The sequence below is a fragment of the Talpa occidentalis genome, unplaced genomic scaffold (assembly GCF_014898055.3).
Source record: "Talpa occidentalis isolate TD23 unplaced genomic scaffold, MPIMG_talOcc4v2.1 talOcc4.3, whole genome shotgun sequence".
Classification (NCBI taxonomy): Eukaryota; Metazoa; Chordata; class Mammalia; order Eulipotyphla; family Talpidae; genus Talpa; species Talpa occidentalis.
Window position 1 is genome coordinate 56,996,020 of NW_023603184.1, and position 27,592 is coordinate 57,023,611.

The 27,592-nt window shown below is 43.5% G+C and overlaps 1 protein-coding gene across 3 annotated transcripts in view; it reads left to right on the forward strand.

The window, feature by feature from the left end:
- The first annotated feature begins 3,196 nt into the window (after positions 1–3,196).
- The window catches only part of FAM168B (family with sequence similarity 168 member B), a 33,253-nt gene continuing 8,857 nt past the window's right edge, over positions 3,197–27,592 (forward strand). Inside the window, exons 1-3 of one of the 3 annotated variants that reach the window (XM_037523167.2) lie at positions 3,197–3,235; positions 10,011–10,091; positions 17,690–17,773. In XM_037523167.2, the coding sequence (XP_037379064.1) occupies positions 10,022–10,091; positions 17,690–17,773 (154 nt within the window). In that variant the 5' untranslated portion in view covers positions 3,197–3,235; positions 10,011–10,021. Of the gene's footprint in view, positions 3,236–3,343; positions 3,389–3,519; positions 3,533–10,010; positions 10,092–17,689; positions 17,774–27,592 lie in introns of those variants that run through there. The other 2 variants (XM_037523166.2, XM_054699614.1) reach the window with 2 other exon arrangements.

The window sequence follows — 27,592 nt, forward strand, 5'->3', positions numbered from 1 at the left end:
TCTATTCTCAACAATGCTGCAATGAATGAGGTTGAACATGTTTCATTTTACACAGCTGCAAGTGTCTCTACTGGCAAACTCAGAATTGCTGGTCAAAGCTTTGTGTATATTTGTATTGATGTTAGCAGCAGAACGAGGGCCACTCCAAGACCCCAAAACCTGCCTGCTCTAAATGGGCTCTGCCACCTGCCACATGAAGATAAAACATACTCTGGTGTGTAAGACCTTCAATGGAAAATAACTTTAATACAATTAGTGTGCAATAGAATTAGTATGCAATAGAGACAAGAGAAAGAATATAGTTAAAATAGTTTCCCCATGAAATATCCAAAGTTACCCTTGTAGGCAAATGTTCAGTCAACCAGGGTTGGCCCAAACAGAGCCACTGATGCCCGAAAGCCTGCCACAAGTCTAAGGCACCTTCTGCTGGGGACCCATAGTAAAGGGGCAGAAGGGCCCAGGCAAGCCTGGAAGGAAAGGTGCAAAATCAAAATGCAAGTTACAGGCCTCTCAACCACATCCTGTCTCTTTCAAGCATCCCTTTCCGTGGCCCCCCGAGTCCCTGGTACAAGTCCAAGGCTGACATGCAGGCATGGCTTGCAGCTTCTTTACATCTCTGCTCCACGCGACTTCTCCAAGTCTCCTTCTATTCTCTTCTCCCAGGTGTTCTAGCTTCTCCTCACTGCTCAGCTCCACCTTTCCTGCACCAGGGAAGCTAGGATCTCCCTTTTCTCTGGATATCACACTGTTACACTGATACACAATACACATTAGCAAAAGAACCACTCTCTAATCCAGCAATAAATTAGCTTCCTCACAATCTCACCAATAGAGTGTACTGTCGATTTTTCTGATGCTTGCCAATCCTCCGTTAAAAAAAGCGTGGGTGAATTGGTGGAGGAAATTCTGTGGGGACTGCATCTGAGGGGGAAAAAAGCAAACATTGTTTGAAAATGAACAATGATGTAAAATGTATAAAATAAATAAATTTCAAAAGCAAAAATAAAAAAGTTAACTCAAAGTGTTTTCACTTGTATTTTATGGGATAAAATCACTAATTTTTCATGTGATTGTGAAACGTTGACAGTGGAGTCATTTTAAAATGGAGTGGAGGCAGCCATGTCAGAGGAACTGTCTTACACAGACAGGGCTAAACTGTTAAGATTACAAGAACATTCCAACATTCTAATGGAAGTGAAGTTTTACCTACTTTCAGTTTGTGAGCCCTCAACTTGATTGTTTGACCTTGTGACTCCTTTACCTGACCATTACCTCATCCTTCTTTCCATCTCCATAAAATTTCTGGTCTTGTGTTCCTTCTTGGAACACAATTTGCTTTTCTACTTGAATCTCTGCTCCCTGAATTGCAATTCTTTGGTTGCAAATAAATGCTTAGATGCATCTCATTTTTTAAAAAAAGACACAACGTTTACTTCCTTTTCTATAAATTCTCATTTTCTTTACTGTGTTGTGAACTTTTTCTAGTTGATCCTGGAAGCTCCTTGAATATTAATGAGACTAATTAGCCCTTGGCTGTGATATGGGCTGAGACTATGTCTTCCTTACTAATTACTTGTCTGTTGACTTTGCTCACAGTACCTTTTGCCAAACTAAAGTTTTTCATAGTCAAAGCATATGAAATTTGAGAGGTGTTGGAGACACATTTCCCCATGTCATCTTCTTGTCCCTTTATGATTCCATTGCACATCTACATATATTATGACTTGTATTTTATTCTGGTAAGATGATGAGGTATAGATACAATTATGTATTTTTTCTGATGGTTCTAACTCTGTCCCAATACCATTTATTAAACCGTCCATCTTTAACCTTAGTGACTTGAGATATTACCTTTATCAGATAACAATTTCCCAAAATTATTTGGGTATATTTTTGGATTTTCTCTTCTGTTTCATTAGTTGATTTATGCATCACTGACACTACTTTATTGATTGAGGCTTTTAAATGTTTCTTAACTGGTTGGTCTAGCAGCTCCCTTCCTATTACTCTTTTTCTGTTTTCCCAGCAGATGCTCTTGTATGTTTCTCCCCATATGCAAATTAGAAACACTTTATGTAGTTCAATATTTAATGGTATTTTATTGGCTTTGTTAAATTTGTAAATTATGGAGCACTAACATTTATGATGCAAAATTTATTTATCCAAGAAATGATATTTTCCCATGTGTTTTTTTTTGTGTCATATGGTATTTCTTTAAAATTTTATTCATGTTTCTACATCTTGCACAATTGTTACCCAAGTTTATTGTTAGGTATTATATGTTCTATTTTATACAAATGTTTCTTTTTTCTAGGAGCCCTATATAAAATGCCTCTTCTTCCATATCTTCTAAGAGTTGTCACTTAGGGAGGGGCCTATTTTTTTTTTTTTTTGATTATTTTTGGTTGCAGAATTCTCTTGTTTCTGTCGTTTGTTACACTCTCCCACCTGCTTTGGACCTGATGTTTGAGAAATAAACTGCGTGAAGGTTCCCTGATTCTGGATGGGCCGTCGCTGCAGCTTTTCCCAACAGCCGCCGCCGGGGTCAGAGGAAGGACGGCCGGGCCCGCGTCCTCGGGGGGGCAGTGGGGCGGCGAGCGGGGGTTCAAGGCGTCCAAGGAACAAGGAGTTTTCACCGCATAGAATTTATTATTTATTTTTCAAAGCAGAAAGTGGTTTAAATCAAATCCCCATGACGTCCACGTTCCCACGGCTGTTTCAGAGTGTGTGCAGCCCACGGCCGGCACCCCCAGAGGGCGGCACCCCGCGAGGGCCGCCCCCGCGCTCCTCACGCCGTCCCGGCCCGCGCTCGGGTCTTGGGGGGACTCCGCGGGCTGCCGGGGCTCCTCCCGCGGGCGCGGGGGGCACTGCGGCGGGGGGCGCTGCTTCGGGGTGCGCGGCGCCCCGGGTGCTCGAGGCCGCGGGGGGGCTGTCCCGGAGCCGCGCGCTCACAGCCTCTCGCGGCAGGGCCGAGCGCCAACGCCGGCGCCGCGCGCTCCCCACAGGGCCTCCGGGCGCCCGGGCGGGCGGGCACCGGGTCCCCGCGCCCTCGGGCCTCCCCGCGGGGATCCGGGCCGGGCCGGGCCGCGCCGCTGCATCCGGGTCCCCCCGCGGGAGCGCGCACGCCGCCGAGGGCGCCGTGGGTCACGTGCGGCGCGTCCCCGCGCGGCGGCCGGAAGTGAGGTCGGGCGCGGCGGCGGCGGGCAGCGCGGCGGCGAGAGGCGGGCAGGGGCCGGTGAGCGGGCGCGGGCCGAGGGCGCGGGCGGCGGAGACCAGGGCCTCGCGGCGCAGCCCCGCCGAGCGCTGACCCCGCGGCGCCCCCCCGGGACCCCCGCCGGGCCTGCCGGCCGGCGCGCCAACCCCGCGGCCCAGGCCGAGCCCGCGGCGGGTGAGTGCGGCGGGCGGGCTCCGCGGGGCGGGGGGCCGGCGCCCCCACCCGAGTCCCGGCGCGGGCCCGGCGGGCGGGGGCGCGGGGGCGGCGGGCCCGGCCGGAAGTGCGGCGCTTTGTGCGGCCGGCGGGGGCGGCGCCAAGGTCGGGCCCGCGGCTCGGGGTCGCCGGGCTCCGGGCCTGGGGCGGCGCGGGGGCCGGGCGGGGGGCGGGGGCTGCCCCCCGGCGTCCCCGCGCGTCTGGGGCCCGGGACGGGTCGGCGGCGGCGACGCGGCGGGGTGCTCGGGTGTGGGGTTCGTGGGGTGCGGGCCCGGGCGCCCACTTGGCCCCCCGAAAAATCAGCGCGCTTTCGGCGCTTGGCGGCGGCCTCCAGCGCGCGGGCGCGGGCGGCGGTTCTTAGTGTTTTCTTCGGAAAGGGCGTTCCGGGCCCGGGTTGGGGGGGCCGCAGAGGGGGGCGCGTCCGAGGAACGGGGTCTCCCCGGCGCGCCCGGAAGGGGGTGCCCGCCAGGGTCCCTGCGGCCGCGCAGCCGGCGCCCGCGGTGTCGGGCGTCCAGGAACGCACCGCAAATGAGGGGGTTGTGTCGGCGCCGCTCCAGCGCCCAGGGCGCCTGTCGGGGAGCCTCTTCCCCTCCGAGGCGGCAGACGCCAGGCTGGAAGTTTCTGCCCGCGGGGTGGCGGGGTCACGTCTGAGAGCGGGGCGAGGGAAGGCGGGGAGCCCTGCTGCTGCGGCGTGGCCGGGCGCGCTGCGCAGAGCCGGTCCCGGGGCCGCGCGCCCGGGCTGGCGTCGCCGCGGCGCGCGCTGCGGCCTCTGCGCTGCGGAGCCGGCCCGGCCAGCCCAGCCCGTGCGGAGCCTCGGGGCCTCCTCGGGCGCCGGCCCGGCCGCCGGGGCGCTCGCGCCTGCCCCGGCCCTTCGCGGGGGTGTGCGGGGCCCGGCTGCGGGTGCGCCAGTGAGGCGGGGGGACCCCGGGAAGGAGCCGCAGGCGCCATCTGCTTGCTCTGCGCTGCTGCTGCTTCTCACCTGACCTGCGTGTTTGCTTGGATTTTTAGTTCTGTTTCTTTGCCAAACTGCCTTTCAGCTCACTTCCACGTTAAGGTCGGACAGAGCTGGAATGTTAGTATTTGAATTTCCAGTCATCAGGGAGAGAGGAGAGTGATACTGCAGAGGGAGAGGATTAGACTGGAACTGAGAATAAAGATCTTTAAGTGCATTTAGAAAGTATTGTTTTGATTTTATAATGGGGGTTTTTGTCTAACAGGTTCGCCCTACATAGCCACCCTTGTCATGTATGACAGCTGCCTTGCCTGCCGCAGTTGAGAGCAATTTTGAAACAATATTAGATTAAGAGAGTAACAGTTTCTTTCCTCTCTGCTGTCTTACGCTGTATACTTTGAAGTGTCTTCAGTTCTGTGTAGAAATACATGTATTTTCCCTAATAGATGTTAAACCTTGGTATTAAAGGTGCAGTTTGGGGGAGTTGAGAACTTTCTGCTGATTCTTTTTTTTTTGGCTCTGTCAGACACTGCCAAAAATTATTGATGTTGATTGTAGTAAAGGGTATTGTCATGTATATTGGTGTCTCTGAGAGAAATAGAATTTAAGCCCCTTGAGCTTAGTTTTGTTGCTGTGAAATACTTATGTACATAGCCTTTAAAATTATATGACTACTGGGTCTCCCTGTTAGTGCAGGGGTTAAGGTCTCGCGCTATCCAGCTATCACAAGCCACTGCAGCGCAAGTTTGATCCCAGGCCAAGGAGCTAACCCACAGCAGACCTCTGCTGTCTCACTCACTGCTCCCCTTAGTAGTGTATTTCAGGGGATCCTCCTGTTCTACTCCCCACTCTGTGGTGAATCCTCTCATCCCCCCTGCACCTCCGGCCTGCATCCCAGTTCTTGCATAAATAAATAAATGCATAAATAAATAAAACCGAAACTTAAAAAAATCACATATTCATAAAACACATTTAAAAAATTTATGACTACTATTTTGTAGGGGAACTTTGTATAGGTCATGTTTTGAAATGAGAGAAAGTATATTGATGGGTATGGAACATCCTTTCATAGGATTTTCAAATTGAGGAGTTTTTGCTGTCATCCTATTTTTAGAGACAAATACGAGATGTATATTCTGATCAAATGTCATGCTACCCATGGGAATTCTGATACTTGAGTCTTTCCAAATAGGAAACTTTAAAAAAAAAATACTGATACTCTTGGTAATCAGTCCAGCCTTGGAACTGGGATCCATGGTCCATACGAAATAGATTGGGAAATTGGTGGTTTCTGGGTTGCCATGGCACTAGAATCCCAGGCAAAGTGGTGATGGGTTTTTTCTTTTACATTATGCAAATTTTAAAAGTATAGCAATACAATAAACAGCCATATACCCAGCATCTTGATGTAACAATTATTAGTATTTTCCCATTTTTGTGCAGGTGTCATGTCATTTTTATTCTTATGCGATTTAGTGTACATTTCTAAAAATTGAGAAGCTTTAAATAATTAAGATACTGTTGTCACACCTAATATAATTAATAGTATTTTAATGCCATCTTAGCGGACCCATATTCAGTTGTCTTCCAAAATCCACCTGTGCCCTTTATGTGTGAATCTATGGTATTCCTCCCCTCTCTGGCACCTTTCTTTTACTGAAGAAACTGGCTCATCTGTTCTCTGTAATACCCTATCTTTTGGCTTTGTCTCATTGCCTTATGGTGGTTAGCATATTCCTCCAATCCCCCTTTTTTTTGGCTGTCTGAAAGTACAGGCTTCGTTAAGTTCAGATGTTAGTATTTAGTAGCGCTGTACCTTAGGTGGTGCAGAGAAATTCATATTTCCATCGCATGAATATGCACATAATGTTAAGCAGTTTGACACTTATTGATGTTAACACTGATTTCATATCCATTGATCTATAAATGGGTGTTTCAGTAGTTATGAATTAGAGTTTCAATATTTCAAAGTTGTATTTATTGCTTTGAAAAGTCCTACATTTTCTGTTGGATAGTTCTTTCCTTGAAGAATATTCAGAAGCTATTTTTGATGTCCTGGTGCCAAGCCCCTAGTGATGCAGGGGGACAGGATTGGATAGGGTATTTTCCCTGCCCTTCAGGCTTGGGGAATTGCTCATCAGTTGAACAAATAACTTAAGGAGCTGTTTGACATTTGTTCACAGATTCGTCGTTTGTATTACCAGTGTAAGTCCTTTTCGCCTTCCTGGAGAGGGAACTGCGGCATTTTCTTCTATCCTGTTAGCATATTTCCTTACCTATAATTTAAATTAATTGAAACTTTTAATCGCTTTAGGAAGTATTATTAGCCTTCGGGGAAATAAAAGTGCTTTCAGGAAATGGAAGTTCTGAGAATTTTGGAACTTAGGCTATTTATTTTTTACGTAGAACTGGGGTGTAGGCCAGACGTGCAGTGGATGAGAAGATTCACCAGATACAGAGTGGGGAGCAGGACAGGTGGATTTACTGAAATACACTGCTAAGAGGAGCAGTGGGCAAGACAGGAAAGGTCTGCTGCACCTTGTAGATTAGCTCCCTGCCTGGAACTCAGGCCCTAGCAGTGATAGCGCTGACATTTAACCTGTAGGTCACCAGGGAGACCGCTTACGGTATTTAGAATTCAGTACAATTCTATACACTTTTTGTGGCGTATGTAAATAGACTGGTATTAACTGGTTTAGACTGTAAGGTCATTATGGATTGGGAGTCTTGCACCAAGCAAACCAATTTTCCAATATTCCTGAACTACACCTTATATTTTTCTCATTTCTATGGCTTTGGGGACCCTGCGTGTTATTTAAGGCTTACAGGAAATGCCACTTCTGTACTCAGGTTTTTCCTGACCCTTCCTCTCCTCTCCCATTGAATCTTTGCTCTCCTTGCTCAGCCTCAGAACCTTTTTCTACACTTTATGGCTGTTAACACTTTCATCACCGTTATTCATGTCTTTTGTCTTGTGGTCTCATTAATATTAAAGTTAAACTAAAATTCAGTTCCTTAGTTGTGCTCCCCAATTTTTTTTTTAGTTTTATTTATTTTTTGTATAGAAGAATTAGGTGCAGGCCAGAGGTACAGGGGGTGAGAGGATTCACCAGAGACAGAATGGAGAGCAGAAATGGCAGATCTGCTGCTAAGGGGAGCAGTGGGCAAAACAGGAGAGGTCTGCTGCGCCATGTAGGTTATAATGCTCCTTTGGCCAGAGATCAAACTCAGGCTGTCCAGGTGGACCTTCATGGTGGTAGCACTGAGATTTAACCCTTAGGTCACCAGGGAGGCTCCTGTGCTTTCCACATTTCACGTGTTCAGTAGCCATTAGCCGTTCCTGTATGTGGACCGAACCGACATACATTTCCATCTTCATAGAAAGTTTTAGTGGGCGGCACTTTTCTAGCTTGTAAACTCAGAGCAGGGACCGTGACTTTTTTATTTTCTCTGTGACCTTTCTGTAGTGTTTGGCCTATCTTGACTTCAATTAAGAAAATAAAATTAGATGGCACAGAATAGAGAAATAGAGGATTGGGCAGTGTTCCCTTCCCCAGGGATTGAGGAGCAATAGGTTCAGAGTGTAGGAGAATAGGAATTGGCAATGCCAACTTGTTTATACTTGAATGTGGGGTAAAATACACATTTGGTTATTCTCTTTGCATCTTAGCCTTGTTTTCTCTCTAGTCACTCCTGTAGACTGGCACTGAGATCTCCAGTGCAGTAATCCCTGGCTGCAGATGACTGTTTAAGTTGGAGTTAAATAAAACTAAAATACCAGGTCCTACACCCCAGCGCTTTTCAGGTGCTCAGTGGTTCCTTTTAGCTCATGACTGAGTATATTGGATGGCACAGAAAGAGAGTATCTTCATTGTGGAAATTCTGGCAGGACTAACCTAGACTTCTTTCTTGGCTGTAGTTGTGAACGTGTGGCACATTTGGTATCTGCCTTTTGGTTTAGAAGGTAAAAAAAAAATAGGTAATCAGTTAATGAATGTCCCAGTCACTGATGTCCCCAGTTTATTTCTAATTAAGACCAGAATGTGTTACAAAGGCCAAGGATGTGATTGAGTCTATTTTTAAGGTGGTTCTTTTTTGCGTGTGTTATCAAATCAGCAAGTAATTGCACCTGTTTTGTGCAGGCAGCGGTGCTGAAGGCACTGTAGTAAATAGGACCACATTCCTGGTCCTTGCCTGCATGAGCTATGTTCTAGTGCGGGCAGTGGTGGGGAAGACAGACGCTGAGTAAATACATGCACATCTTACGTATTTTTATTGTTATAACAGGCTTCATGCTTGAGAGCATTTTTGAACACAGTGGGGAAAATGCAGAGTTCTTCAGTCAGTCACTTACTAGATAAGAAATAATGAGTAGTCTTAATTAAACTCATACATTGGGTGATAAAATGGAAGCTTGCTGGAGATACTGGAAATCTCATTGCTATTGGGGAAGGGGTAAATTCATGGCTGTAGCTTTGCAAGTGCTTGAACATTGCAGGAAGAAAAGATTTATGATTGATAGAATTTTGGATGGGGTTAATGGAGTTGCTGGGCAGTAACTAATTTGCCTTTTTGCCAAAATATGTATATATATATAAGAAATAGAGAAAAGTGTAAAAACACACTAAATGCACCACATCTAAAGACAATCATTGTTTGTATTTTTAATTTCCTATTTTTTTAATATTTATGTATACAAGAACTGGGGTACAGCCCAGAGATGCGGGGGTGAGAGGATTCACCACAGACAGTGGGGAGCAGAACAGGCAGACTGACTGAAATACACTGCTGAGGGGAGCAGCGGGCGAGTCAGGAGAGGTCTGCTGCGCCATGTGGGTAGCTCTCTGGCTGGGGATCGAACTCCTGCTGCAGTGGGTGGGAATAGCTTTATAGATTGCCTCTTAACCCCTTGCGCCACCAGGGCGGCCCTGTATTTATTTATTTATTTTTTGCGGCCCTGTACTTTTAATTTCAGCCAGACCTTATTGTTGAGTGGCACATTCCTATATGTGGATGCATATTGAAGTTCACAGTATTATGCAATTCTGTGTTTTTAAACACTTTATAAAGCGACTGCAGGATATTTCTGCTATGTATAGAACAGATTTACTTAAATATCCTGTGTTATAAAGAAATTTAGACTATTTAGAAACTATTTTTTCTGTTTTAAAAAAGCAGGGACATAGAGAACACCTTTTCCCTTTAGCTTTTTTTTTTTTTTTTTTTAAGATTTATTTATTTATTTATACAAGTACTGGGTACAGTCAGAAGTGTGGGGGGTGAGAGAATGCACCAGAGCAGGGAACAGAACAGGTGGACTGACGAAATACACTGCTGAAGGGAGCAGTGGGCGGCAGGAGAGGTCTGCGCACTATGGGGGGCCCTCGCCGGCTGCTGCTCCCCCTTAGCTTTTGATGGACTGAAGAGAGTTGGAAAGTTTACAGACTCGTTGGCGCTTTTGGTATTCCTTGTCTACGCTGCATTGATTGGCAGCATGAAATGAAATACCTTGTTCTGTAGTAGACTACAGGAAGAACTCTTAATGTCTGTGTTTTTCAGATTAATGCTGAGAGGGAAAACTGAAAACAAAAACAAAAGGGCCTGACTAAATCACTTTTCCTCCCTTTTTAGTTTGTGAAATCATGAATCCTGTCTATAGCCCTGGTTCTTCTGGGGTTCCCTATGCAAATGCCAAAGGAATTGGTTATCCAGGTAAGCAGTTGCAATTTTTTTTTCATTATGGGAACTTTTGAACACTTGGTAAATTTTCATGTCACAGTGAATGATTTCGGTTGATGAAACCAACTCAAAATGGCTTAGACAAGGAAGAAAATATGTTGGCTTATGGAACTAAAAAATCAAAAACTAGGACTGATTTTGGCCAAAGCTTGATCTGGTGGCTTTAACAGTTGGGACAAGAATCTATTTCTCTGCAGCCTGGGCTCAGCCTTCCTTTATGGGCTCAGTTTTGGTCATAGGTCATTCATTCGTCTTCCCCATTCTGTGGTCCCTCTGGTGTTCAGCCCCTCCTGGCAGTCCCTGGCTTTATGCTCAGATCTACTCTGCAGGAAAGCCCCTTTCTCTGTTCAAACCATTCCTGGGGTTTTGTTCTGCTTGAACTCAGCTTCTGTCCCTGGGTGAGGGAGGAGATTCTGCTGATTAATTTAGTCCCCGCCCTTATTGGAGTTAGCTAGTCAAACTTAGCTTGTGTGGGAGGGGGTGGAGCCAAATGATTGTCCTAATTGGTGACTTCAAATAGGGAGTAAATTACTTGGGTGTTTTTTTCCCCACCATTTTCAACGAATGTTTGAGTGCCTGCTGTGTGCCAGGGACTATTACAGTTGTTAACAAAAAAGATAAAAATCTTACCATTCACGGGCGCTTGTCTTCTAGTTAAAAGATAGAAATGGGTGGACAGATGATAGTAAATATGGAAATAAAATGTCAAGTGTCATATAATAAGGGCAAAGAAGGAAAGACAAATGAAAGGGAATGGAGTATTGGGAGTTTAAATTTCCTCCACTAACATCCTGAAGAAACTGACAAAGAGGCCAATGCAAAAGGAGACAGATCAGTTATGCAGGAGAAAATGGACAATGAGAAATTTGAGTAGGGATAGAAGAGGGATCTGTAGATGTTACTGGCTCATATGAGTTTGAATTCGTTGCTATTGGCTGCCATGCTGTTTTGCCCTCCACATCTCTTAGGGTCTGGAACCTAGGTCTGGAGAGTGAGACACTTGCCTGGGGAAGAATGTTTAAGGAGGCATCAAACAAAATGCTCAGTAATGGTGATAAAAGCAGGGGTCAGGGACAGCTCCCTGCCTGGAATTCAAGGCAAAAGGAAGAATCAGTGATTTGATTATATCCCTTTATTATTTGTTTTTGTTTTTTTTTTTAAGATTTATTTTCTTTATGTATACAAGAGCTGGGGTGCAGGCCAGAGGTGGGGGGGGCGAGGGGAGATGTGTGTGAGACAGTTCACCAGAGAGTGGGGAGCAGAACAGGCAGATTGACTTAAACTGCTGAGGGGAGCAGCGGGCAAGACAGGAGAGGTCTGCTGCTCCATGTGGGTTAGCTCTCTGGCTAGGGATTGAACTCCCACTGCAGATAGCTTCAGAGTGCTGAGACTTAACCCCCTTGTGCCACCAGGGAGGCCCTGACTCTATTCTTTTAAATTCTGATGTTTTGTGTATTGTGTTTTTATTTATATATTATTTTTATTATATAATATTACATATAATATATTGAAATAATATTTAAGTATTATTTTCATTAAAATATTACTGAGTTTTTGGTTGCCTTCTCAGATTTTGTGCCTGTGGTGTAGGCCTAGCTTTGTCTTCTGTAAAGATTATACACACAGTAGCTTTCTGTTGGGACTGAAGGAGAATGGGTGGTGCCCCCAATGGAAGCACTGTACTAGGAGAGTGAAGGGGCCCTCCCATGCCCAATAGAAGGAAGCAGGACTTAATTCCTGGGGCAGGACCGTAAAGCAAGTTATTACCAAAAGAATCTAAACACCCCTCTCTTGGCTGGAGGTTTTCTGCAGCGTGAGCAGTCTCCAGTTGTCCTAGTGGGATAGTGAAGGGCAAGGTGACCCTTGTACTTTGGAAGGCTTGGGGACACGAGTGTGGTGCAGTTAGCCGACTGCTTCTCTCCCTACTCTGTTGCCCTTGATAATTAAGCTGGGAAGGTGTTAGAGGTCACTGGGCATTCTAGGAGTGAGACGCTTGGCAGCCCTTGGCCCAGTCAGGAGTACACTGCCTTGAATAGCGCCCTGGCCCTAGTTAGGGAGGGTGGAAGAGTAGGCAAAAAGGTGGTCATCAATTGCCTTCCCTCTGGGAAAGGAGAGGGTAGTGCCCTGTCACTGGTTCTGCTCAAGAGAGTGCAACCCTCAGGAAAAGGGAATAGAAAGGAACAATCACCTGTAATGTTACAATTTCAACCCAGGTTTTGATAATCTGGTGGAACAGTAACTTTAAAAACCTGTTACTGAAAAGAAAATTGAATGACGCATTTTATGAATGTATAATTGAACTTTCGAGAAAGTAATAGAAATACCTGCAGCTGAATATGAAAGTGGTGTAAAATCCAGTACATTTGGCCATTGAGCTGATGTTCAGTAGGACCTTTGTTTGTGCGTGTTAGCAACCCGTATGGGAACAGAAAATGAGACTGTAGGCCCCTGTGGCCGGGAGCTGGCGTGGGAGCTGGTCCTCAACCTGACACTGCCAGGCAGTGCATACAGTGGCCCTAGTAAGTAGTATGTTGCTGCTTGAGGTCTGGGGTGGGAAAATCTTCCCCAAGAATTTGTAACCAGTTAGCAGTGGTTGAACCTCTACATTGTTAGATGTGTTAGGGGGCCCAGAAATTGAGAAACTAACATATAAAATAACACCCAATGTACATCAACGTCGGAGCATCTGAGAGCAGCAGTGAAGCTGCTGTGGAGCCGCATGTTCTCCATCCGGGCTGTGTGGGCTCCCCAAGGACGAAGTTCTGCCAGTTAACAATGGAGAGTTATAAAACGTGGTGCTACTCATCATGGAGGAGCTACCAGTCATGACAGACTGCAGAAATGGAGCATCAGGTAGAGGCTACATCACACAGTTTTAGGATAATTGAAGATTCAAAAACTTAAGAGGGTAACAATACACAGGGTGGGGGGAGGGGGGACCAACTAGAACCTAAAGAAATGGAAAAAAAACAACAGCATTTGCACAAAATTCAGGTTAAGTTGTAGATAGCACACTGCCACAGAAGAGAACTAGACTGCAGCCTAGAGTGGGGAAAACAGACTGGTTAAGAAACAGACATATTACATGAGAGGGCCTGAGGAGAGTGACGAGCTCCAGAGAGGGGCTGAGTAGAAAGACTAGAAAGAAAGGAGTAAAAATATTCCAGAATTAAAAAGATAAATTAGTGGTGAGATCTACTGTCTTTGAAGTGTTAGGCATAGTTAAATAGCTGAAGAGTGCTGAACAGATGAAGAGGATCCTGAGACTGTGTGGAGCCTGGGAAGTAGGCGAAAACCTGTGGTATTAGCATTACCTCTGGTAGTCCGCAGAGCAGTGCAGTGACCTGTTGGACACCAGCTCTGTGGAAGGCTGTGAAGATACATAAATTTTGTTAAGCAGGTATTATGTAAGGTTCAGATTATGTGTGTTTTAGTGTTACTCTCTGTTGGAGCTACCTTTCTGGAATGAAAGCCATAGACTGCCAAGTGAGAGTGTGTTCCAAGAATACTGAAGACAAACAGTAGGCTAAATATGTCCTGTGGACTATAGTTTGTTGACCTCCAGTCAAGAGAACTGGAGTAAAATAAAATGCCTTTTAAGGTTCTTTTTGTTTTATCTTAAAATTACATTTAAAAGAAATTATCTGTGACTTTAAACTGTAAATTTTGTAGTTTCTCCTTATTTCATCTTTCTTTATACCTATCTTGCCAGTTTTCATACTTATGGTATTTTTAGTCTTCCTGACTTTCATAAAACTATCAGGAAGGGCTGTGTAACTTGTTTTTATTTTAAGGTTATACGGCATATTGTGTACACGTTGTGAAATGATTGCCAAGGTGGAGTATCTCCAAATATCATCATACTGGGAATGAGAATTTCAGCACAAGTTTTGGAGGGGAACACAGATAGCTAGTCCCTGTCATGCCTGCAAGCCAGCTACATGCCTATGTCCTGATTTCTCCTTTGTTACACTAAAGGTAATGGGCCCTGAGATGGAGTTAGGAATGCAGACGTTGTTGGGGAAGATAACACTTGTGAGCAGTCTAGTGGAGAGGAAGCAGATTGGACAGGGAAAACCTCAGGACTGGGGGACACTAACTCTGGGGAGCTCTGGGTCAAGCACTGGCAGTTAGAGGCGGCCCTCGTGAGGCAGAGGTGACTCTGTAAGGTGCTGCTGCTGGAGGCCTTCAGGTGGCATATATCTCACAGTAGAACAGCAGGTTCTTTCTGGGTTAGAGATGCAAGTGGTAGCTTTCATTTTGCTTTGCTAATGTTTTTTGGGAGTTATTCCATATCAGTTCACAGAGGTTTCGCTTGCTAGTTTTTCTTTTTTGCATAATACTGCTGCATAATCCTCTGTCTTACAGTGTTTCCATAGGTTTTTTCCAACCAATCTTTGGGTGGATATTTTTGTATTCCCTCTTATGTTGCTTGTGTTTGTGGCAGCTGTCACCTAGGTGGATCCCTAGAGGTGCTGGGTGAGAGTAAATGGGCATGTAACTTTTCTGATAGTGCCAAGTTCTTTCCATAGGATTTTTACTGTCTTGTACCAGGAGCTTATGTGAGAATGTTGTTTCCACACAACCTTGCCAGCAAAGAGTGTGGTTAGCATTTGGATTTTTGCCAGTCTGATGAGAAATATAGCTATAATGGGCAATTCTGTCTCATTGATTTTTGCCTTTATTTTTTTTTTAATTTTAAAAGATATATAAAATGTATTGGCACTTAATTATTATCAATCTCATAAAAGTGATCAGGATATGGGATCACTGCCAATCTTTTGCAAGAGGGGAGCATGAGCTGTGTAATTTCTAGCTTTCTAGCCTCCCCATGCCAGAGGGAGTAGATTGATGTTGGACACAATTCATAGCACTTGCTGTAGGAGACACTTTTAGGAATACTGTGCTGTGGCCAGGAAGACTGACAGGAATGGGCAGGAACAGTGGTTTTCAACCTTCCTGATTGGAACCCTGCAGGTTAGAACTGTCTGGAGGGATTAAGAAACAAAAAATGTTTGTGTGCACCCAAAACCAGTTAAAGCTAGTGTTTGTGGGGATCCTGGGCAGAAATCCATTCCGGAGTTCCATGTGGGGGGTTTGTGAGCCATGGTGGAGGGTAATGGACTAGAATTAGTGATTTGGGATGGTGTGGTGTGAGTAGGGTTTGACTGATTGGGCAGAGGAGGAGTAGAGGGTGGCCTGTATTTGGTATTTATGTGTTTGAAGTACTTGCTCAGTGTTTTGTTCCAGCTTAGAGCATGTTAGCTCATTGTCAGAAGGTGGTTAGGACAGGAAGGGCCAAGGAAACATAATAGTTGTGTTTTATTGACCCTTACATAAGTAAACCTGAGCACAGGATTCCCCCTGACAATGTATTGGTACAGTTAATGGGGAGAGATGAGGAGATTTATGTTTTTGAGAGAATTTTTGCGAGAAGCCTCAAGGATATGTTGTAAGTCAGTGATGTTTCAAAAATTTTTTTTTAAGCAATGAAACTTAAAAAACTCTAAATGGCTCATTGCTCTCTAAGATGTGTGGTAGCAGCTTCTGCGGGTAAATTTTGAGAGCAGGCTCCAGAGCTGACTTGCCTCCTCTGCTCATAGATGAGGCCTCTAAGGAATCTTTCAGTGTTCATAGAGCAGATTGAAAACCTCATCTTGGTCATTAAAAATGTGCACTGTACGTCTGTTTCAAGTTGAATCTGTCCTTGGTGTCCCAAATGAGTGAACCTGATAAACATTTGACCCCACACACTGTTCTCTGACTAATCAGGGCATATGGGAAAGTGATAATCCAGGAAGGAAACACAAAATAGCTTTTGCTGAGGTAGAGGAGGATCAATTTTGAGAGAGAAGAGAACAACTCTGAAGTAAGGGGTTTATTTGTGAGATGAGAACTGGGCACTTGCAAGTAGGGACTCCTGGCAGCAGTGGTACAGAGAACTATTGTTCTTGGTCTTTGAAGAGTCCCATAGAAACCCACAGCTTGAGCAAGGGCATCCAGGCTGCTGTGGAGATGGCAGGGACTTGTGCGAGACACTAAATTCAATTCATTACCCTTAAAAATAAAATCCATCCACTTAAGAAGGATACCCAGAAGGCTAATTGACACATGGAAAAAATTTTTAAAAGCATGAGACAGGCCATTACTTTTGATAAGAAGATGCAGATCAAAACCACACGGAGAATATCATCTCACGGGTGTGAAGACGGCACACCCTGAGAAGACCCTCAGCGGGTGCTGGAGAGGATGGGGGGAAAGACCAGTCCTGTTACACTGTTGGTGGGAACGTCAAGGGGTGCAGCCACTTTGGAAAATGATCTGGATTTATCTAAACTACAGATGGAAATACTGTCCCACTCTTAACATCTGTCCAAAGAATATGACACCATCAGCTCAAAAAATTACATGCTCCATAGTGTTGTTAGCAACATTATAATAGTTAGGACATGAAACTAGCTAGTGCCCACTGATAGAGGGTTGGGGCAAGATGTGGTATATCCACACAATAGAATACTATTCAGCTATAAGAAAAGATGAAATACTGCCCTTTTCAGCAAAACGGAGGGAGTTTGAGAGAATTACTGTGTTCAGTAAAGCAAACCAAAATGACAAAGATAACAAATACTGGATGTTTACCCAGCAGACAGTAGATGATTTGACAAGCAAAATACTTGTAAAACCAGCAGACACTAATAAAATTCGTTTTCCAAGCCTTAGAGGGAGGGGGGAGAAAGGGTCAAAGAACGGAGGGTGGTGGGGAAAAATAAAAAATAAAATCCAAACTCACAAGGGATTTACCTTTGGAATTTTATTACAACCCTCCTTTTAGTCTTACCTTACCTTACTATCCCTACCGCTTCTGTGCTTCGGTTATTGTTAACCATGATGCCTCCTAGGATGTGGTCCTAGGAGACACTATATTCTGAATTTCCTCAGCACTGTCTCTTTTGAAGACTGCTGTTCATTTTCAGCTTATTTACAGGGGAGAGTATAGACAGATAATGCTAGTTTTTCACAAGTAGTGTGTGGCTGTAGTAAGACTAGCAGACCTGGGCCTCATAGGGAGTCCTGAGCCAGGTGACTGAGGCCTCCTCAGCTGGTGGCCAGGGTTTCACTAACACTTTCTGATGTTTCTGTTGTGTCACATAAATTACGAGTTGTGGTTTAGACAAATTGAGGGCTCTTCTGTTAATAAAGGTGAGGTTGCTTGCTGAGTGGGTTATGAGATTAGAGTTTCTCAGTTCTGTGGGTCTGTGGTACTGTCTAGACCCCTTACTAAGTAATATATTCTATGGTTAGAATCTAAAATAAAATTGCCAGAAGTATTGGGAGTTTTGCATTCACTCAGAGGCTTAAAAAGAGATGATTAGGATTGCGACCATCACAATTCTGAGGAAAAGAGACAACTAAAGACAAACTGTCCAACACACATAGTGCTGTTGGGCTCCTTAATTCATTCTGGAGTTCTGATGAAGAAGGTAAGAACCCTGGATCTGTGGGACCCCTGGTTGTAAAATCAAGGAACCCCTTCAGGTGATGACATCAGCTTGTTCTGTGTTTTTCTCCAGCTGGTTTCCCCATGGGCTACGCAGCAGCTGCTCCTGCCTACTCCCCGAGCATGTACCCTGGAGCAAATCCTACCTTCCAAACAGGTATGCAGGCCATATGTGTTGGGGGCAACAATGTTCTGTTTGGGTAGCAGGGGTAGAATGAAAAGTGGGTGTATTATGAGAACAGTGCTATGGAATTAAAATTTGGGGTTGAATTGATTTCATGGTTTGTAAAATTAGCCTTGTTGGTGAATGCAATAAAATCTTAACTCTTAGCACATATAAAGCTTTAGCTAGCGCATTTCTGATGTCCTTCCACAACAAATCTTTAGCCTAACCATAGGTTGTTACAGGTTGTGCCAGAACTACTTATGAAATAGTGCTGATTAGTAGAAATTAAAGGTCATGTACCCATGGATCTGCTGGGGTGCTTTGCCCCTTGGAGATCCTGGCCTCACAGTTTTCATAGAAGAGACAACAATTGTGCTGCTCTTTAGAATTCTTTCTATTTTATTAATCATAAAATGCATCCATCTGTGACTTTTTTTCCATTCCCACTCTGACCACCTTTATTTAGCCTGTAGCCCACAGCCAGAGAAAGACATGGTTTGGTCTTCCTGAGTTCTTGTTCCTCCCCATTTACATCAGAGGATGTTAGCCAGGTGTTTCCTGTGACCGTAAGACAGTGAAGCCACATCTCACTGTACATCCCTACCTCTTTGCCTGCTTGGTCAGCTCTTGCCCAAATAGTTTTTGCTTAGCTTTTGTTACACATTCTTTCTCTCCCATCTGGACTTCAGTAATACCTGCTATTTTGTGCCTGTCTTTTGGAGTATGTTAAGGAACAGCCCTTCTGCAGCGTCAGCAGTATTATTACTCACTGCTGAATGGCACCACCCCTCTCCTTTTTTGTATAACGCCTTAGCATTTTAAAAGCAGCTCTTGAGATATAATGTCATAAGGTAAATTGTACCTAGTTGATGTGTACGCTTTGATAATACTTGATATCATTTATACCACTCACAATGCGGAGCAGAAGCGTTCTCCTTCCTCTGGGTAGTCTCGCCCAGGAGCCAGGAAATCACTGATCTCTTTACTCACTATAAATGGTTTGTATTTTCTAAAATACTGTATAAGTGATTCATAAGAGTGTACTTTTATTTACTAGCTACTTTCAGCACAATTATTTTGACATCCATGTTGTGGTTTGTGACAGCCTTTAAGGGGAGTTCATTCCTTTTTATTGTTGGTAGCATTTCATTGTATGGAAATAACCATAATTTGCTTATATATTCACTTGTTGGATTATCTGCAGTTTGGGTTATTACAAAGGAGATTTTGGGCTATTATAAAAAAGATCGTGTACTAATCTTTTTGTAGAACATGGGCTTTCATTCTCTTGAGTACGTATAAAGGATTGGAGTGGCTGGTTTTTAAGGCAGGTGTATGTTTGACTATGTAAGAAACTGCCAAACTGTCTTCCAAGGTGGTTGTTCCCGGTAGAGTTGCGGTTTCTCTACTTCCTTTTCAACACTTTGTTGACACAGTCATTCTTTTAAATTTTAGCCTTCCCAGTGTGTTGTGTGTAGTGCTGTTCTTAGTTATAATTTGAATTTATTTAATGTCTGAGTATGGTGAACATTTTTTCATGTGCTAATTTGCCATTTGTATATCTTTGGTTAAATGCACATATCTTACTGTGTCGTTTTTTCCCATTTTCTTACTGAGTTTTTTTTTTTTAATTGATCAGATACATATTATCTGGGTCTGTGTCTTTTCATTTGCTTATCAGTTTCTTTAAAAGTGAGAGTTTTTCGGGCCTCCCCTCGTGGCGCAGCGGTTGAGTGCTGGGCTGCGAGGCTGCCCGCCGCCTCTGCAGCGTCGGTTCGTTCCCCGGCCGCTGGTGAGGGTCCCACAAAAAAAAAAGTGAGAGTTTTTCAATTCAATGAAGTTTATACTTTTTTTCTTTTATGCTTATGCTTTTAGTGTCATTTCTAAGAAATATTTGCCTAATACAGTATCACAAAAATTTCCTACTTTTTTTTCCTCTAGATTTTATGGTTTTAAGCTTTACATTCAGGTCTATGACCATGGGTTAACTTTTTATCTAGTGGTAGGTATGCAGTGAAGTTCACTTTTGAATGAGCATTAATTGTTTGTTACAGTGTGTCATAATGCCAGAAACCACCATGTTCTAAGAAGTCACTTTTCTAGAGTGTTCTGGGTTAGCCGCTTGGACTCATTTTCTTCATGGCGTACAAGTTAATGTAAAGATGTACTAGGAATGTCCAACTTTTTAAAATTCTTTTACAAAAACTGCCTCATGTGTGTTTGAAGCTGGCAGAAGTGTTCTTGCCTTGAGTGTGCAGCACTCCCCAGAAGAGGAGAGTTGGTGTTTGGGGGAGGGGGTCTCTTGCTGCTGTCCAACAGCTTCCTCCCGTGGGCGCCTCTGGGCTGAATGGAGAACGGGTATCATCCCTTTTCTTCCACATATTTCCTTTTTCTTGGGAAGAGATGGTTTCTTTCTTGCCAGTTCTCTGAGACTGCTGTCTAGTTGCTCTCCTCACCCAGAAGTTGGGGCAGGCAGTGGGATGAAAGGAATTGGTAGGAATGGTGACAGTGAAGGTCTTTCCATAGTAAAGGGGCATCCACTGCTCATGCCAGAGAAACGGCAACTGTCGCACTGCCCCAGCAGTACTGGATCCTCTGACTTTTAGGAGAAGCTGGGAATAGAGATGTGAAATTTGTGAACAAAGACACTTTGTTGTTGGTTTTCTGTTTTATTTATTTATATGTTTTACATCCTTTTTTTTTTTTTTTTTAAAGTTTGCTTTCTTTTCTCAGGTGTAGTCCCATAGAATTTCCACCACCAGTGCACCCGTGCACCATCACCATAGTCCCTTGTGCTCTTCCCGCCCTCGTTTGATCCCTCTTCCTCTCCCCTGTAGAATGTCTCTGATGTATAGTTGTCCATTTATTATTGTTTTGTTGTGTTTTTTATTTTTTCCTTGATCCCTTGTATGGTTCCCCTATATTCCTCCTATAAGTGAAACCATCCAATATTTCTTTTTCCTTCTGACTTATTTCACTGAGCATAATCTCTTCTAGCTCCATCCATGTTGCTGTGAATGGCATGAGTTTTTCTTTTTTGATCGCTGAATAGTACTCCATCGTGTATGTATGCCACATGTTCTTGATCTAGACATCTATTTTTGGACATTTGGGTTGATTCCAAGTCTTACCTATTATGAATAGTGCTGCAGTAAGCATAGAGGTGCAGGTATCCTTTTGAATTAATGTTTTTGTGCCCAACAAAGGCGCTTGAAGGTCCCTTTCAGCTACCTGACCTGAGACTGGGAGTGTAGCTGTTGCGCCCATCTTTTTCGGGGATCCTTCCAGTGTTTTCATGTCTTCCAATTTTTAAATTCCCTTTTAAATGACTTTCTTCTTAACCTGATGAACAAGCCAGAGTCGTCGTCATAAAACAGGAAGCTTTTTTCCATTTTTGCTGCTTTCTCAGTCTGTCTTCTGTTTCTTCTTATTTCCAGATTTATGGACAGAGCTGATGTGTAGTATGGGTTCTGTGCTTGTGAAGTTTGGCTTTTAAAGTACTTTGCAATCGCTTTATTTCTTAGCTCTTCTTCCGTGTATAGCCTAGAGAGCATTGGAGAACCTTGTGATGAGATACTGTGTCTTTTGCTGAGACTCCTTTACTCAGAATCTGGAAATGAAGAAGGTGGCATTTCATCCTCATGGATAGTTGTAGCGGTTTGAGTACACATGTAGAAGCATGGGCTGTGGAGTTAATTAGCTAGCTCAAGTCCTGACTCTGTCCCTCCTGAGAAAGTGGTTTTATTTCATTTTTGGTCTGTGTCATGAACCAGGCTGTCCCCTTAGTTGTCACCATCAGGCTCCCATGGCACTGCAGTTGCATATTCAGACTTCATGCTCCACTTCTGCCCCCATTTACGGTCATGAATCTTGTAAGATTTGCAGTGATAATTTACAGTTATCAAGAAAATGTTCAGTTCTTTGTAGTAAGCTCTGTTTCAGAGGCCGGCTAGATACTACGTTAGAAAGATGAAAATGTTGCTGTGGTGATAAGAGAGTTTCCGTGACTGCTGCTGTGTATGACTGGATGGGAGATAAATTGAGGAAGACGTTTTGGGAGGACAAGTTGGTAATACATTAGAAAGAAATCTTAAAAATGACTGATGTCTAGGAATTCTTCCTGAAAAAATTAGATATGCAAACATTTATGTATAATTACAAATATATCTAATACCAAAGTAATGGTTTAATTAAACTGTTGGTTTAGTTTATAGTGTTTAACTGGTGTTACTGCTTGTTTATGAAGGATATTAAATAAGTGAAAATGCTTCATGGTGTACATTTTTTACTTTTTATTGAAACAAATGTACTGGCATGTAAGTTCCAGGTGTGCATCATTAAAAGGCAACGTATTTATCTAATACATTAAGTTCATTGCTAAAAGTCTAGTTCTACCCTTCACCATACATGTTTTACCTTTTCAAAATGAAGAATTATATCCATGAAGTAAGATCCCCAGCTCTGTTTGAAAATTAAACTTCATTTATGGCAGTGACACAGGAGACAGAAGTGTTGGGATGTTACCAGGTTATGGAATCATCCGGCCTATGTCTGTCTAATGTAATTTAAAGTTTACAGAATCCAGCAGCTCTGCAGGCACTTTTGTTTTTTTTTTTTTTTTTTTTTCAAAAAAAGAGCTGTAGTAGCAGTTTTTCTCTCAGTTTTTTGGACCCCTCTCTTCCCACTCCTGATAGGCAACTCTTTAAGCTGTTATTTTTGTTTCCACTTCTGTATTTCAACACAGCATCCTTCAGCTGTTACTTCTCCCTTCTTTTCTTGGAGTTATTACTTACTGATGTCCTATTCTGGTCACCAAAATGAATGTTAGCATTTTTATTTCCCTGCCCCTCTCCCATTTCCTCTGTCCCCACCCTGTCACTGTGACCATGGGAGCATTTTTCTTTGTTGTAAATATCCAGCTGTTTCTTCTGTACCTACCTTTTCCTCCCTGCAGCTCTCACTGGGGTGAGATACCTGTAACCACACATAGCATTAATAGAAACCCCCCTCTCTCTTCCAGGTGAGAGATTCCCATGAATCTCTTAAACATTCTATGCCTGGGCTTTATTTTCTTGGTGGCCTCTCTTTGAATCCCTCTCTTCTGCTCCTTGTTTGGGTTGCTTGTCCTCTCCTTGTTCTTACCCTGAGGTCATTCCTCCCGGTCACCCCAAGAAATTTTTTTTTGCCTTTTTCTTTTATCTGAATCTCTTACCTGTTTATTAGTGACATCCAGAGAGAGTAAGAGGAAATGACAGTTTTGAGAGGCGTAGTATCTAGAAACATTGTTTCTTCTTTTTCTTTTTTTTTTTTGACAGTTCTTTTTTATTTTTTTTTAAGATTTATTTATTTATTTATACAAGCAATGGGTACAGTCAGAAGCGCGGGAGGGTGAGAGAATTCACCAGAGCCAGAGCAGGGAGCAGAGCAGGCAGAAGGACCGAAGCACACTGCTGAGGGGAGCAGCGGGCGGCAGGAGAGGTCTGTGCGCCATGGGGGACCCTCCTCCGGTGGCGGGGGAGCAGCCGGGGATCGAACCAGCGTTGCAGAGGTGGTGGGCAGCTTGCAACCCAGCGCTCAACCTTCCCGAAACATTGTTTCTTAAATAGTTTTAATTGGAGGTAGCAGTCTAGACTAGCAGTTATTTCCCCCCCAGCACTTGGAGAACATAGCTTGTTTCCACTTCCCATTGTTGTTGCTGACAGCTATAACACCTTGCTGTTGCCTCGGTGTAACCTGGGTTTCTCTGGTACAGTATAGTATTTTCGCCTCCAGTGTTCTCACATTTCATGATACTGTGCTTTGGTGCATACATATATTTTCTGCATTTCCCAAACTTCCATAATGAAAGTCTTTTGCACTCAGAAAATTATTATATAAAAATCTGTGCAGTATGCAGCACTTTTGGAAAACGTGATCTATTCAAATCTTAAAAAGTTTGGCACCCTACAGTGACCCTGTATGTGACTTCTTCCCTGAGAGCACAAACCAGCAGTAACTAATGTGTTGGTTGAAATAAAAGGAGAAGGATTCTAATCATTTTGCTTATGTGGCATTGATATGAATGGTCATTTTGGGAAAGGTGAATCTAGAAAGCTTTTATTGTTTGTAAGATCTAGTATTGAATGTACTTAGTTTCTTATTGTGAGTGGTTGGCAAGTCTAAATACTATTTTAGAGAGGTAGTCCATTCAGATGCTCTGAGGTGTGTGCACTTATTTTAAGTTTGTAAGGTTCCTGTTGAGTGCTCTGACATGATGTTGCGCACCCAGTGCTCTATAAAGGAAAATGGAAAGTGCCCAGCACACACTCAATTCTTTAATTGACTAGGAGACATGTTTGCTTTTCCTTGAAACTGCTTATACAAAAAAAATACATTTTTCTCATAATAGAACACAGCTCAGTTGTAAGAATAAGCCAGATGATATATGTTCAAAACGATTGCTATAATTAATAGAAATAGTGGCTGTTTTTCAAACATTTTATTGTGAAATCTCAAATGTACAGAGAAACTGAAAAAGATTCAGTGAATATTTACATATGGAATGCTAAGATTCTACAATTAAACTTTTTAAAATAAATTTAAAATTAGCGTTTTGCTTGCATCACGTATATGTCCATTTCTCCTTCCAGTACATCTTCTTCGTTGTGTTTGAAAGTTGTGGACCCCAGCACATGTTGCCCTGTTTCTTTCAGTATGCGTGTGGTTACAGTTGTTACAGTCCCTTTTTTGGTTTTGTTGTTAGGTAAAATTTACATGTATGTTAAGATCCACCATATATAATAACAAGTGTGAAGTGTACCAGTGCGTTTTGAGAGATGACAGCTTCTTGAAGTCATCTCTTCATCTCCAGCAGAGCAGACGTAGGAGGAAGGTGTGGTGAAAGAGGTCTCAGGTGGTGACGACCCTGGGTCAGTGGGAGGGAGTTCTGCAGCAGTAGGCCTCAGGCCAGCCCTGGAGGAAAAGGAAGAGACAGTATATTGGCCTGCCACAGACAGGGCAAAAGAGTCACCTTTGTCTGGCGGATGTGATAGACCCAGAGAATGCTTCTGCGACATAGCCTTTGTCTTTGGGGGTGTCTGCCTAGGTCTTCCTCCCTTTGGTTGACATTCTATAGTCCTGGAAGCTTGTGGAGGTTGGCAACTTCATCTTCTCTTCAGCCCAGGCTCTTTGTGCAGTTTGAACAGTGACCACATGGTGGTGGGTTTTCTTCTTGGGAATACTGAGGGATCTTGTAGAGGCTCTGTTTTCTCTAGCTTTTTTTAGATCACAGATTCATTCCTTGCATGTCTTCACTTCTGTCCTCACACAGCATATTTCTTTTTGTTCTTTTTATGAGTTTATCCTATAGAGCCAAGCCTTTTTTTAGCATGTTGGCTGGGTGTAGTGATTGAACATTGGCATATTTTACCTTTGTTTGTTCTTGCGGCTAATACCTACCTGCAGGTCATCTTTCAGATCAGTTGCTGAAGATGACTTTGTAGTGATGACCATTTTTATTTTTAAAGATTTATTTATTTATTTCTACAAGCGCTGGGTATAGTCAGAAGCACGGGAGGGTGAGAGAATTCACCAGAGCGGGGAACAGAACAGGCAGACCGATGAAATACACTGCTGAGGGGAGCAGTGGGCGCGTCAGGAGTGGTCTGTCATACCATGTGGGACCCTCGCTGCAGGCCGAGGATCAAACCGGAGCTGCAGAGGCTGCGGGCAACTTCGCAGCCCAGCGCTCAACCGCTGCGCCACCAGGGGAGGACCGTGATGATCATTTTTAAGGCTCAGCAAGATTTTACATTCATCTTCTTGAAGCCATCCACGGGCCTCTGTCAGCTTTCATACTTCTCCATACAGCTCATGCCTAAATTGTTTCAAGGATTTTCTGGCCAAGTTAGATTCTCTCTCAGTTGTGTGTTACCATCTGACTCATGTAAATGTGCCCCTTTCCCCACATTATTTACTTTAAAAAAACTTGAAACAGATAAAGTCAGAGAACACTATAGTGCTTACTCTAGTACCTACCACCTAGTTACCATTTCACCTTATTTGCTTTACTTACTATGTGAAGATAAGCGTGTATGTTTGCGTTTCTTTTGAACCAATCCCAAATTGTAGCCTTTGTGTCTCTTTTTCTGTGGATTTTATCATTGCTCTTCTTAACAGGTAGGATGGTGTTGCACTTAGAGACAGTAATTACCCAATTGTATTTAATAGCTCATAATTAAATTTGCTCTGTTGACTTAAAATTGAAGAACAATTTTGGAACCAGGATTAATTCAACATTTATGTGATAAATTTGTTCTAAGTTTGCCTAATCTTTTAAAAAAATACAACTTTTTTTTTAAAATACTTTTTTCAAAAAAGATTTATTGATTTATGCATATAAGAGCTGGGATGTAGGCCAGAGTCGCGGGGTGGGGGGTAATGGGGGGATGTGAGAGGAGTCACTAGGGACAGTGGGGAGCAGAACAGGCGGATCTGCTGAAATACACTGCTGAGGGGAGCAGCAGGGAGACAGGAGAGGTTTGCTGTGCCATGTGGGTAGCTCCCTGGCTGGGGATCAAACTTGTGCCTCAGTAGCTAGTCTTAGCTTGATGTCCTTGATAGCGCAGAGACTTTAACCCCTGTGCCACGAGGGATGCCCCAGCACTTTCTTTTCTTTTAACCCCTCTTAAAGACTAAGGGATGAGAAGCTAGAGAGAGGGACTTTAAATTGTTCTTGTGTTTAAAGTTACTTCTCCAAATCCTAACTGAAAGCCTGTTATTCTGCCCTCCTTCAGCTGATCGCTAATGCAGTTGTTTCCTTTACCCGAGGTTTCACTGTGCTTGGTTTCAGTTACTTGTGTCAACTGCAGTCTGAAATATGCACAATAAAATGTTTTGAGAGGGACACACCCATGTAGCTTTTATTGTAGTATGTCAGTATAACTTCTAGTTTTTATTAGTCATTGTTGTTAGTCTCTTGCTGTGCCTAAGGTATAGATTAAAACTTAGTCACAGGTAGTATATGTAAGAAAAAACATTCTTGGCTTTGGTGCTCTTCCTGGTTATAGGCATCTAGGCCAGATCTTGGGACCCATTCCCTGTGGATAATGGGGCAGGGAGAGGGGAACTGTTGAAATTAGGTGTATTCAGATTTTGGCTTTGTTTTTATTTGAGTTAATATGGTGGTTAATGAATTGCAGAATAAATTAGGGAATCCTGGGAGGATCTTTTCTCTCTTCAGAATCTTGTCTCTCTTCAGAGATGGAGATCAGGAGCTAATTACCTGGTTTGCACACACAGACTACATGACAGACTACAGCTGTCAGCTCTGAAAAGGACCTCCAGGACCGACCCAGTCCCTTGGACTGAGCACTTTCTTTCCATTTTTTAAAAAAGGGCCATTTGACACTAATCCATATCCCGTGAGTTACACATTTTCTCTTAGCTTTACAGTAAGCAAAATATATGTGCACTGCTAACTACACTTCAATCGTGTAATTAAAATTTTAATGCTTATCAGTATTTTTGCTGTGCAGCTAATTTTTTAAACTGGAGATATAATTTATGCACAAACACATTAAATGTTCATTTGGATGAATTTTGACACTTTCCTGGAACAAAATACCAAACACGTTTATCATTCCTGAAGCTCTCCATCCCTCTATTAATCATACCCCTTTTCTGATTTCTGTCACCATAGGGAAATTTTCTTTTTAGGTATCAAAAATGAGATATAGCATGTGTCTGTTGTCTCAGAAGGTCAACATTTTTGGTTTGAGATACCTCCAGTTTTTTCCTTTCAAAACCGACCAGTAAGTTTATGTGCTTGTA